The 13,237-nt window shown below is 46.3% G+C and overlaps 1 protein-coding gene across 2 annotated transcripts in view; it reads left to right on the forward strand.

Annotated features, from left to right (window-relative positions):
* LOC115104281 (myosin-10-like) overlaps positions 1–12,285 on the forward strand; it is a 68,992-nt gene extending 56,707 nt beyond the window's left edge. For both annotated transcript variants that reach the window (XM_065006568.1, XM_029625646.2), the window contains 24 exons: positions 585–778; positions 1,827–1,948; positions 2,290–2,359; positions 2,594–2,754; positions 2,912–3,020; positions 3,182–3,313; positions 3,689–3,895; positions 4,053–4,190; positions 4,303–4,426; positions 4,519–4,690; positions 5,346–5,703; positions 5,846–6,052; positions 6,140–6,244; positions 6,795–6,947; positions 7,098–7,346; positions 7,482–7,694; positions 7,873–8,085; positions 8,223–8,384; positions 8,512–8,640; positions 8,765–8,977; positions 9,175–9,383; positions 9,666–9,774; positions 10,293–10,465; positions 10,567–12,285. In XM_065006568.1, the coding sequence (XP_064862640.1) occupies positions 585–778; positions 1,827–1,948; positions 2,290–2,359; positions 2,594–2,754; positions 2,912–3,020; positions 3,182–3,313; positions 3,689–3,895; positions 4,053–4,190; positions 4,303–4,426; positions 4,519–4,690; positions 5,346–5,703; positions 5,846–6,052; positions 6,140–6,244; positions 6,795–6,947; positions 7,098–7,346; positions 7,482–7,694; positions 7,873–8,085; positions 8,223–8,384; positions 8,512–8,640; positions 8,765–8,977; positions 9,175–9,383; positions 9,666–9,774; positions 10,293–10,465; positions 10,567–10,723 (4,079 nt within the window). In that variant the 3' untranslated portion in view covers positions 10,724–12,285. The remainder of the gene's footprint in view (positions 1–584; positions 779–1,826; positions 1,949–2,289; positions 2,360–2,593; positions 2,755–2,911; positions 3,021–3,181; positions 3,314–3,688; positions 3,896–4,052; positions 4,191–4,302; positions 4,427–4,518; positions 4,691–5,345; positions 5,704–5,845; positions 6,053–6,139; positions 6,245–6,794; positions 6,948–7,097; positions 7,347–7,481; positions 7,695–7,872; positions 8,086–8,222; positions 8,385–8,511; positions 8,641–8,764; positions 8,978–9,174; positions 9,384–9,665; positions 9,775–10,292; positions 10,466–10,566) is intronic.
* Positions 12,286–13,237: the final 952 nt, after the last annotated feature.

A 13,237-nucleotide genomic window follows, 5' to 3' on the forward strand; every position in this document is an offset into this window, starting at 1 on the left:
AGGTGAGCTGCCACACACCACATTGAATAGTAACATCTCTTCCCTTCACTGCCCCTTGATCTCTGCAAAGAACATAGCATCAATATATGAGGCAATCTGAATATGCAAACAAGATGGTATTGTTGATATTTTTCTCTGTATTCTATGGCAAGAACAACCACTGATCTAGCTAGTCTATTTACATTCAAATAAAACCAATTGACTGCAGTTTATGTAACGGTGGGGGTGGAAAGGTCAAATAAAATGGCTGTGCTGTTCTTGGAAAAACGGCTGTATTATGAACATGTTTTGAGTTTAGTTGGATTAGGTTTTGCAATAGCTTTGTTCAGTCTTGTTTCCCTTGTCTGCTTTTAATGAACATGTAGTCATGCTAGGGCCAACCGCCCATCCCACCCACTCTGGCTGTCAGTCATGTTGTTTACATGTTGTTGCGCTTGGAAGCCCTCATCTGTCCTGGTCATGCCTCTAGTCCTTTGCTGCTTGATTATACAGTATATATGTTTAGTTCACGCACCAGTCACCCCTCTACCAGCGTCTACCCATCTAACTCTGCCCTTCTCTCCTCTCCCTCTTTCTTCTGTCAGTGGACCGTATCGTGGGTCTGGACCAGGTAGCAGGGATGAACGAGACGGCCTTCGGCGCAGCCTATAAGACCAAGAAGGGCATGTTCCGTACGGTGGGCCAACTCTACAAGGAGTCTCTCACCAAGCTCATGGCCACACTGAGGAACACCAACCCCAATTTTGTCCGCTGCATCATCCCCAACCACGAGAAGAGGGTGAGCAATGAGCAGCACACTAACCTCCCCCTTTCACTGACCACCAGTCCCCCCCCCCTCTGCCCATTGTAGCCCAGACTACAGCCCCTCCACCACCCACCAGAACCACTGTAGCCCAGACTACAGCTCCTCCACAACCACCCACCAGAACCACTGGAGCCCAGACTACAGCTCCTCCACAACCATCCACCAGAACCACTGTAGCCCAGACTACAGCTCCTCCACAACCATCCACCAGAACCACTGTAGCCCAGACTACAGCTCCTCCACAACCATCCACCAGAACCACTGTAGCCCAGACTACAGCTCCTCCACAACCAGCCATCAGAAACCCTGTAGCCCAGACTACAGCCCCTCCTCCACCCACCAGAACCACTGTAGCCCAGACTACAGCCCCTCCACCACACACCAGAACCACTGTAGCCCAGACTACAGCCCCTCCACCACACACCAGAACCACTGTAGCCCACACTACAGACCCTCCACCACCCACCAGAACCACTGTATCCCAGACTACAGCCACCACACTACCCACCAGAACCCCTGGAGACACACTCTGCTACCAGGCCTCAGTGGGCCCTCTGCCTCCATAAACAACAGCTCAGATGGAAGGCTGGAAATGAAACAATAGCAGAGTGGGGAGTTATGGGCTATGTGGGCCTGTTAAGTGTTCCCTAATGTATTCCAGGGGATTTAGACTAGACACGCTTGTTTCTGCAGCGCAACCACAAATGACTGTCATAAATGGATGGTATGGATGGAGAAGAGGATATAAACACTGGTTGTTTTGGTGTGAATGTGTTCAAGTAGTTAGTCTAGTCCCTATGCAATCCTAAGTGTAGAATGGCATTTTGCATAATATTACACAAATATATTTGAAGTAACATTGTTTCCCTATGAAACATTTTCTGGATGAAATTTTAAAAGCTGAATGAACAGTAACAGCATTTAGTTGCTATTAGTTTAGAATAATCTTCTTTGCGTGAAGTTTGGTACTGTACTGTATCTCTCCCTGACCTCTCACTTCAATGCCCCTCCCTCCCTACAGGCTGGTAAGCTAGACCCCCACCTGGTTCTGGACCAGCTGAGGTGTAATGGTGTTCTGGAGGGGATCCGTATCTGCAGACAGGGCTTCCCCAACCGTATCGTCTTCCAGGAGTTCAGACAGAGGTACTGTATTCATTCTACACGCACCTCATACACGCACCTCATACACGCACCTCATACCTCATACTGCCTATTTATGTATTTCAACCCAATTGATAAGTTCCTGTGTTTACTTTTGAGAGAGAGATTATACAGGACAAAGTGGCATTGGTTTCCCATTGCCCTGGGTGTTGTGCTTTGATTATCTCATGGAGCTGTTCTATTTCTGAACAGTGAGGCTTCTGTAAGATCCGAGGCCTCTCACGTCTCTCCTCACACCCTGGTCCTAGTCAACATGGAGGTGTGGTGTAATGTGTGGTGTAATGACCCAGGCCTTTACACATTCATGTCCACTCTGTTGCCAGGTATGAGATCCTCACCCCCAACGCCATCCCCAAGGGCTTCATGGATGGCAAGCAAGCCTGTGAGAGAATGGTGAGGATTTGTGTGTCACTTTTTTACTGTGTTTAGCACATTGAATACTTGGGAGAGGCTCTTTGTCCTTTTACAAGCTAGAGCACGGTAAGCAGGTTAAATGTATATCGACTTCATAAACACCCATGACATGATTTTTCCTTAGTATTTATAGGGCATCGCTTAAATGACACTGTTTATTATGATTTGGCCTTCCTTCCCTGGATTTAAATGTATGACCCATTTTCACTCCAGATCCGAGCCTTGGAGTTGGATCCCAACCTGTTCAGGATTGGGCAGAGTAAGATCTTCTTCAGGGCTGGAGTGCTGGCTCACCTGGAGGAGGAGAGAGACCTGAAGATCACGGACATCATCATCTACTTCCAGTCTGTCTGCCGGGGATACCTGGCCCGCAAGTGAGTTCTCTATATGTAATGGCCTTACCTTTCCTCAATTCCTTCCTTTTGTGACCACTACAACACTTCTTAGGACCGAAAGATGCCACAGATATATGTTTCCTTTGACCTTCTTGGTCAGTATGTCTCACCACGTCTCCCCTCTCTCTCCTGACAGGGCGTTTGTTAAGAAGCAGCAGCAACTGAATTGTCTGAAGGTGCTTCAGAGGAACTGTTCTGCCTACCTGAAGCTGAAGCACTGGCAGTGGTGGAGACTCTTTACCAAGGTGGGCATGTCTCCATTACAGTACACTATATCTACTGTATATGGCTAATCTGTCTTTGTAACACCAGCATTGTTACGTCTCTCTATATAGCTATATGATAAGGCTCCTAGTCATCTACGTTTGAACAGTGGCTGACCCCAGGTCTGTGTTCTGTCCCCCAGGTGAAGCCCCTGCTGCAGGTCACCAGGCAGGAGGAGGAGATGCAGGCCAAGGACGATGAGCTTGTCAAGGTGAAGGAGAAGCAGACCAAGGTGGAGGGAGAACTGGTGGAGATGGAGAGAAAGCACTCACAGGTCAGTGTCCAGTCCACACCAACTATAGTAGACTACACTCTTAGAAAACAAGGTGCTATCTAGAACCTGAAATGGTTATTTGGCTGTTCCCATAGGAGAACCCTTTGAATAACCCTTTTTGGTTCCATGTAGAACCCTTTCCACAGAGGGTTCTACCTGAGACCAAAAAGGGTTCTACCTGAAACCAAAAAGGGTTCTACCTGAAACCTAAAAGGGTTCTACCTGAAACCCAAAAGGGTTATCCTATGTGGACAGCCAAAGAACCCTTTTGGAACACGTTTTTCTAAGAGTGTAGACCCTAAGGATCATCCCTTTATGATCTTCAATTCCGCATTGTACCATTCATTCCATTATGCCCATGTTTGCATTGTGTAGCTGACTGAGGAGAAGAACATCCTAGCGGAGCAGCTGCAGGCCGAGACGGAGCTGTTTGCCGAGGCTGAGGAGATGAGAGCCCGTCTGGCCGCTAAGAAGCAGGAGCTGGAGGAGATCCTTCATGACCTGGAGTCTAGAGTGGAAGAGGAGGAGGAGAGGACCCAGGGCCTGCAAAGTGAGAAGAAGAAGATGCAGTCTCACATCCAGGTACTGATGAGACATGGAGGCTGCAGAGTGGAAGCTTGAGAAGATTGAACATGGAAGTGGTTGCACATGTTTTATGACAGAGAATACATTTTCTGTGGACCCAAAGCATTTCTACCAGTTATCTTCTTAATAAATGCTGTGATTGTATTTCTTCCAGGACCTGGAGGAGCAGTTGGATGAGGAGGAGGCTGCTAGGCAGAAGCTGCAGCTGGAGAAGGTGACAGCCGAGGCCAAGATGAAGAAATTTGAGGAGGACATCTTGCTCCTGGAGGACCAGAACTCCAAGTTCCTGAAGGTGAGTGGAGATGAAAGGCAGTCTAGGGTTGAGAAATATTGGACCTTACTAACATTATGCTGCTGGACTTTACTATCATTATAAACAACCGGACTCCTCTTTTCCCCTTCAGGAGAAGAAGCTCCTGGATGACCGTGTGAATGAGATGATGTCCCAGCTGACTGAGGAGGAGGAGAAGGCCAAGAACCTGGGCAAGACAAAGAACAAGCAGGAGGTGATGATGGTGGACCTGGAAGGTAGGTGTCCTCTTACCTACAAGGTCTCACTAGTTCTAGGTAGTGAGTCCAGACACTTTAACCCCATCCGTCTCCTTCCCTTCTCCCTTCAGAGCGTTTGAAGAAGGAGGAGAAGACTCGTCAGGAGCTGGAGAAGGCCAAGAGGAAGCTGGATGGAGAGACCACAGACCTGCAGGACCAGATAGCTGAGCTGCAGGCCCAGATAGAGGAGCTCAGGGTGCAGCTGGCCAAGAAGGAGGAGGAGCTGCAGGCTATACAGGCCAGGTGACAGACTGACAGACTGACAGACAGGGCCAAAGCTGGATGGAAGCCACCTGGAGATGTAGTTCAGCTGTCTTTTGCAATTGGAAGGTGTTTGACTGCGAGGAAGTCTGATTCTCTGACTGAAGTAATTATCACATAGTTGTATAGCGCCGTCATCAAATTTCCTCCTATTTTAATGGTCTCAACACCTGTCTTTTTATATGCCATATTTAACAATGGTAGGTCTACAGTTGGCCAGACTTGCACCGGTAATCTTGTAATCTGACTATTAAAACCCTATGAGCATTTACCATTTTTATGCCCTCTCGTCATGAAAACAGTGCTGACCAGACCACCCAGCAGCTATTTATTCAGCAGATCTCACTGGGTTGGAATGTGTAAATGTTGGCCCCACGTCTAGTCTGTGTTGAACACTGGCCATTAAAAACACTCTGCTCTTTCAGGACCAACTCACATACTCAATGGTAGTGACAGAAACAAGGTAACTGTGTTTATTTCAGGATATATTGTCTGATACTGCCACCCAGTGGAAAATACATGCATAGTAACTTAGTTCAACTCTCCAACCATAGGCCTGACTATTTGGGGTCCTTTGTACTTGTACGACAATGTTGTATTTTGCATCCTAATAAAGAATTTAAAATGTGTGTGTCAGGGGAGACGAGGAGGTGACCCAGAAGAACAACGCCCTGAAGCAGGTACGGGAGCTACAGGCCCAGTTGGCAGAGCTGCAGGAAGACCTGGAATCAGAGAAGGTCTCTAGGAACAAGGCTGAGAAGCTCAAGAGAGATCTGAGTGAGGAACTGGAGGCCTTAAAGACTGAGCTGGAGGACACCCTGGACACCACCGCAGCCCAGCAGGAGCTCAGGACCAAGCGTGAGCAGGAGGTGACGGAGCTGAAGAAGGCCATCGACGAGGAGACCAAGAACCACGAGGCCCAGATCCAGGAGATGAGACAGAGACACTCCACAGCCCTGGAGGAGCTGTCTGAGCAGCTAGAGCAGGCCAAAAGGGTGGGTGGCTTCACAACAACCCCATGGTCATGTTTAGTCAGAGAAAATGTTTCACATGGTTGAGGTAGTACTTCCTCTGTTTTAAATGTTATGTGTTGTCTGAGCATGATTCCTATTGTAATATCTCTTGGTCTGTGTCCAGTTCAAGGTCAACCTGGAGAAGAACAAGCAGAGCACAGAGAGTGCCAACAAGGAGCTGGTCAGTGAGGTAAAGGGGCTGCAGCAGGCCAAGACTGAGTCAGAACACAAGAAGAAGAAGCTGGAGGCCCAGCTCCAGGAGTTCATGGCCCGGGTCACAGAGGGAGAGAAGGGCAAGGGAGAGCTGGCCGACCGCTCCCTCAAACTACAGGTGAGAGAGGGCCATTTGCAGCACACACACACACGTTAACCTATGCTGGTGATGGTCTCTCAACTGGGCTGTTTGCTGTGTGTGCAGACGGAGTTGGACAGTGTGTCTGCTCTGCTGGAAGATGCAGAGAGGAAGGGAATCAAGCTGGTTAAAGACACCGCTGTCCTGGAGAGCGCTTTGCAGGACACACAGGTGAGCTAGACTGGACAACCTCTCAACGGAGAGGAATACTTCATGTTTATCTTAAAGGCCCAGTGCAGACAAAATCTTGTTTTCCTGTCTTTTATATCATATTGTACAACAGCTGATGAAACTAACACTGAACCAATTTGATCAGTGTTATTTCCTGGTAGTTGCATAAATTGTATTTTCAACCAGCAAGTCCTTCTAATCAGCAGGTTTGCATGCGTAGGAGTTTTGGGTTTTCATGGTGACATCGCCATGCGGTAAACTGATTAATAGACCAATAACAAAGGGAGATCCAAACCAATCTGCCAATAGTAGCTAGTTTTCAGTTTTCCCCTCCCCACTTCCAGACAGTCCCAGTGAAATTGTTGCTTGAAAAATTGTGTTTTGCTAAAAGCTATTTTTGCCCATTTTAACGGAAATCTATTACAATAAAGTACTTAATTGTTACCTAGAAATGATTTGATATAAAAATGGGTGTATTGGGCATTTTACATTAAGAGGCGGTGGCATTCTGTTTCCATGTCTGTGTCTCTCTCTCTGTCTGTGTGTGTAGGAACTTCTCCAGGAAGAGACGCGTCAGAAGCTGAACATGAGCAGTCGTATCCGCCAGCTGGAGGAGGAGAAGAGCACCCTGCAGGAGCAGCAGGAGGAGGACGAGGTGGCGCGCAGAAACCTGGAGAAACAGCTGTGCACACTGCAGGCCCAGGTCAATACAGCGCCTTACAGCTTAATTGTATCTATTCAAATAATATTACACATTAACTGCAATACAGATGTTATCACCATAACAATCTACCACCTACTGTAGCCATCCTTCAGTGAGCATCATATCATTATAAACTTTATGTATGTGTAGCTGGTTGAGACCAAGAAGAAGCTGGAGGATGACGTGGGGATGGTGGAGGGTCTGGAGGAAGTGAAGAGGAAGCTGCAGAAGGACATGGAGCTGGCTACCCTGAGGCTGGAGGAGAAGGGCATCGCCTTTGAGAAGATGGAGAAGACCAAGACCCGCCTGCAGCAGGAGCTGGACGACCTCATGGTGGATCTGGACCACCAGAGAACCATCGTCTCCAACCTGGAGAAGAAGCAGAAGAAGTTTGACCAGGTTTGACTGATCACTCTAAGCCATCCATAATGGTAGCTAAATTGGCTTGGTCTTAGAGCACAGTATGGAATGGCATTGTGTAGATAGATGGTGGAAATTTTCCCTCTGCAAGTCACTGTTTGTCCTTTGTTGTAGCTGCTGGCTGAGGAGAAGAACATCTCTGCACGCTATGCTGAGGAGAAGGACAGGGCTGAGGCAGAAGCCAGGGAGAAGGAGACCAAGTCCCTGTCTCTGGCCCGGGCTCTGGAGGAGGCTCTGGAGGCCAAGGAGGAGTTTGAGAGACTCAATAAGCAGCTGAGGAGTGAGATGGAGGACCTGATGAGCTCCAAGGACGACGTGGGCAAGAACGTGAGTGTTGCACTGAATACTGGTGTTTTGTTCAGCTGAGGGCAGAATGGTTTGCATCTGTTGTTTTCAGATGGACTGCTCTGCATCCTACAGAAATAAACTAGGTTAAACCTAAACTTTAAAAGCCAGTTCATTCCAAATAGCATCACCTCAAAGTATCTTCTCTACCATCGTCCAGGTCCATGAGTTGGAGAAGTCCAAGAGGACTCTGGATCAGCAGCTGGAGGAGATGAGGACTCAGCTGGAGGAGCTGGAGGACGAGCTGCAGGCCACGGAGGACGCCAAGCTGCGTCTGGAGGTCAACATGCAGGCCATGAAGGCCCAGTACGAGAGAGACCTGGCAGGGCGAGACGACCAGAACGACGAGAAGAAAAGGGCGCTTGTCAAACAGGTGCATAGAGGACACATCACTTCCATACAAACAAGAATTGTGTGAAAGAATTCCAGGAACAATATGTTGTCATACTCTCAGAGAATGTACACCATCCCCTTCCCCTCCTCTGACCTGGTCTGTCCTGGTCTCCTCAGGTGCGTGAGATGGAGGCAGAGCTGGAGGATGAGCGGAAGCAGAGAGCTCTGGCCGTGGCTGCTAAGAAGAAGCTGGAGATGGACCTGATGGACATGGTGGGACAGATAGAGGGCGCCAACAAGGCCCGTGACGAAGCCATCAAGCAGCTACGCAAATTGCAGGTAATAAACTCACACTGTCTGTAGAACAGACAAGACAAATAAAAATACAATTTAAAAAATGTATATATATATATATATAGATCGAATCCCATTATTGACCAAAATATATCTCCACTTTCTCCCTCAGTCCCAGATGAAAGACTACCAGAGGGAGTTGGAGGACGCCCGGGCCTCTCGGGATGAGATATTCTCCCAATCCAAGGAGAATGAGAAGAAGCTGAAGAGCCTGGAGGCCGAGGTTCTCCAGCTGCATGAGGTACAGTGGGCTGTAGTATTGCTGCCTGTCATAACTCTGTGTTTTGGTCTTCTGTTTCCTGTAGTCTAGACTGGTTCGTCTTACTGTGAGAAATGGTGACCTGTGTTTGACCTCTGCCCTGTAGGACCTGGCGGCATCAGAGAGGGCGCGGCGCCACGCAGAGCAGGAACGGGATGAGCTAGCAGACGAGATCTCCAACAGCACCTCGGGCAAGTCTGCCTTGATGGATGAGAAAAGGAGGCTGGAGGCTCGCATTGCTCAGCTGGAGGAGGAACTAGAGGAGGAACAGGGCAACATGGAGCTGCTCAATGACCGCTTCCGCAAGACCACCATGCAGGTATGAGCCAGGAGGAAACTTTTTCAGGATGCAGACTTGATCATTGTAATCATACTACCCTTGTTCTTCTGACTTTTAGGGAACAATCCATTATTCAGCCCTACCATAAGTACTCTCATCTCTCTCTCACTTTCCCCTCTCTCCTTCATTCCATGTTTTCCTCTCTCCACCTCTCTCTTCCCCCTCTCCTCCCCCAGGTGGACACCCTGACCCTGGAGCTTGTGGCAGAGCGCAGCATGGCCCAGAAGAGTGAAAATGCGCGCCAGCAGCTGGAGAGGCAGAACAAGGACTTGCGGGCCAAGCTGGGCGAGCTGGAGGGCTCCGTGAAGAGCCGGTTCAAGGCCTCCATCACCGCCCTGGAGGCCAAGATACTGCAGCTGGAGGAGCAGCTGGAGCAGGAGGCTAAGTGAGAAACACAGCAACTCTCTTATAACAACTCCATACCTTATTAGACAAGGTGAAATAGGAGACCAAGACTCAGGAGGAGTTCATGAGGGCCTTAGAACAAGCTCAGCCCGTTGGAAGAGAGGTTCTTGAATGTGATCTAAATGTTAATGTGATCAATGTAATGAGTCAAAAGCAATCTTAAGAGATGTACTTGAAGATCTATGACTGACAGCCTTTGTTACAGTGCGGTTCCTGTGGTGCTCTAAACTCATATGACCTCATTCCTCTGTCCTCCTATCAGGGAGCGAGCAGCGGCCAATAAGCTTGTGAGACGGACAGAGAAGAAGCTGAAGGAGGTGTGCATGCAGGTGGAGGACGAGCGCCGCCATTCCGACCAGTACAAGGAACAGGTGAGGAGCTTGTCACGGAAGTTTGGACATCCCAGATATTAAAGCTACAATATGTAACTGGGAGACTTAGACATTTGAGTTATAGATATTTCATTCTCATTGAAAACAAGTCTAAGAAGCGATAGATCTGTTCTAAGTGCTCCATTTCTATGCTTTCCATTCTTAAGTTTAGTTTTTGCGTCTTTTACTTTCGGTTTTGTACAACAGCTGAAAATATATAGATTTTTGGTTATGGATTCTCTACACAATGACTGCTTGTTTTGACACCAACAGAAATTAGGCGAATTCTGCATAGTGCATTTTTAAGGTGTACACAGCTAAAGAAGGAATTCTATCCAATTCAGTACGACTTGCAAAGGTGGGCCAGGATTGGATAGGTGTGAAGATTTAGGATTGGAGTCTTTCCTACAGTAGGTTATTTCCAGTAACCACTGGACCATAGGACTGCTGAGTATTGTAAGTATTAGTATTGACTGTTCATCATTGTTGATGTCTGTTGTGACTCCTGGCTGGATCAGATGGAGAAGGCCAACTCTCGCATGAAGCAGCTGAAGAGACAGCTTGAGGAGGCTGAGGAGGAGGCCACACGTGCCAACGCCTACCGCAGGAAGCTGCAGAGGGAGCTGGACGATGCCACTGAGAGCAGCGAGGGTCTCAGCCGTGAGGTCAACACACTCAAGAGCCGCCTCAGGTATTTGGAGCCCCCCACACACACACACAAACAGTTGTGTATATTGGCCAAATTGATGGTCCTCGTTACTAATACCTCTCCTGGCCCTCTGTCCACTGCAGGCGTGGAGGCCCCATCAGTTTCTCCTCCAGCCGCTCAGGCAGGCGTCAGCTGCAGGTGGAGGGAACATCGCTCGACCTCCTATCCGACGATGAGGTGGAAAACAAGACCACGGACGCCAATGCCAACGAGACGCCAGCAGCTCCCCTACCAGAGTAGACGCGCTCCCTCCAGCCCACACGCAGCATGGCCTCTGCCCCCACAAACCTTACCGCTGTCCTCCTAACCCCAGACACCAGCAGTGGACCCCACTACTCTGCCTTAACCCTCTATGGCAAGCTGCAGGGCCAAGCAAATCCATCATCTCCTCCATATGAATATACCGCACATCAAGCCTTGGATTCGTTTTTAACATCAATTGCAGATAAAAGTGCATTTAAATTGCATAAGCGTCTGAGTGTGCATAGGCACTCGAAAACAAATAGCAGGAGTTTACCATAATTATGTTAAGCTACTTCCCTGGAACAGCCATTAGAATCAAACAGCCCTCTAGCTAGAATTAACCACTGTCATTTCAGCTGGTTTACTGGCACACAGGTGGACGACTGCACACAAGTCGGTAAAAACATGTGTCTTTCATGATTGTACAGTATTGGACCAGGATATGTAAAACAAAGCACAGCATAAGAGAGGGAATTATTTTTAAATGGTAGCCTAAATGATGATCCCATTGAAATGTTTTCATCAAAACCACCACTGTCATGGAGACACTGCAAACCACTTAGTTTAGTATAAAAATAACTATGTGAATAACTCTTTAGTAGCAGGTTTGTAGTAAATTAGATTGTACCACGCCATGTTGCCTCAGCATTCCCCCTATATATATGACCAGCAAAAGACCCTGTTAACTTTACCAATATAACCTTGTCCAATAACCCACCATTTTATATTTGACATATCAATCTACTTTAAGTGGTGTACGATAATGTGTGGAATTAGGTTTGTCAGACTTGGGAGCAAAGGCCCTTTTTTTAGAAAGACAGCCCAAATGTGTGCTTGACATACTATAATATTGCTATGTATAATTCTGGCTATTCACTTATGTTTTCTGTACCATGTACAAAATACTTAACTCAAAAAGGTCTCTTTGACATCTTGTGTCACCTTAATTTCAATGCATTACAAATGGCTGAATAATATTAGCATGATTTACAGAAGGGTAATTCATGTTTTATTGAAGTTTTATTGAGTGTTAGAGCGTTGGTTTTAATTCAGTGGTTCAGGGAAGAGCAATCGATCAATTTGAATATGCACACTTGTTGATGCCTTGATTATTAAATGTTAAACATAAATGACCATTTTGTAAATGACTAATTACATATTTGAGGCCTTTATTATTATTTTAAACCATAACAAAATGGGGGAAAAAAGGTTTATCTGTTTCTCTTGAAAGACACTTCTCAATAAAGACATGAGGGGAAAAAAAGTGTATAGTGTTTGAACCAGTTTCATAGCTTTAGTGTCATATTATACCATAAGCACCTCTCCCATCGTGTTGGTGTGAACCAGTGTTATAACAGAATGATTTATGGAGCCTTCTGTCTGCCAGGCAGAAAGTAGGATTTCATTGGGTTCAAAGCTTTAACATCCTGAAGGTTGTTATTATTAGTGGACTGGCTGTTGACGACCAGGTATTCATCATCTCCTTTTATTTCTTGTATTTCTAGACTTTTTTTGTTGTTGTTGTGAAAGACCAATAAACATATCCATTATAAAAAGTATTTATTTTCTTCTATATTTCTTGTGCAACACATTGATGTCCTCTTAGTCTTTCCCACAGTAGTTGTGGGTCAAGACTGTCTCCAAACTGATATGTGATGTATGGTCTATGTTACATTGCCATTCATTGTTCCCTTACTTCATTGTATTTGTGGTTACATTAAAACCCTGAGGGAGTGCGTAGATAGACTGTGCACAGACACACAATATTGTTGTAATATGAACTTTTTCCTCTTTTTACCCAACATGAATGAATGATAGAGATTGCCTCTTATACAGTGCATTCAGAACGTATTCACACCCCTTAACTTTTTCCACATTTTGTTACGTTACAGCCTTATTCAAAATGGATATAGAAAATCATCAATCTACACACAATACCCCATAATGACAAAGTGAAGACAGGTTTTTAGACATTGTAGCAAATTTAAACAAAAATTAAAAACAGAAATACTTGTACATGATTGTACATGGTTTGGAACGGCACACACCTGTCTATTTATTTTATTTATTTTTGATTTCACTTTTATTTAACCAGGTAGGCAAGTTGAGAACAAGTTCTCATTTACAATTGCGACCTGGCCAAGATAAAGCAAAGCAGTTTGACACATACAACAACAAAGAGTTACACATGGAGTAAAACAAACATACAGTCAATAATACAGTATAAACAAGACTATATACGATGTGATCAAATGAGGTGAGATAAGGGAGGTAAAGGCAAAAAAAGGCCATGGTGGCAAAGTAAATACAATATAGCAAGTAAAACACTGGAATGGTAGATTTGCAGTGGAAGAATGTGAAAAGTAGAAATAAAAATAATGGGGTGCAAAGGAGCAAAATAAATAAATAACATAAATACAGTAGGGAAAGAGGTAGTTGTTTGGGCTAAATTATAGGTGGGCTATGTACAGGTGCAGTAATCTGTGAGCTGCTCTGACAGTTGGTGCTTAA

The sequence above is a fragment of the Oncorhynchus nerka genome, linkage group LG21 (genome assembly GCF_034236695.1).
Source record: "Oncorhynchus nerka isolate Pitt River linkage group LG21, Oner_Uvic_2.0, whole genome shotgun sequence".
In the NCBI taxonomy this organism is placed as follows: Eukaryota; Metazoa; Chordata; class Actinopteri; order Salmoniformes; family Salmonidae; genus Oncorhynchus; species Oncorhynchus nerka.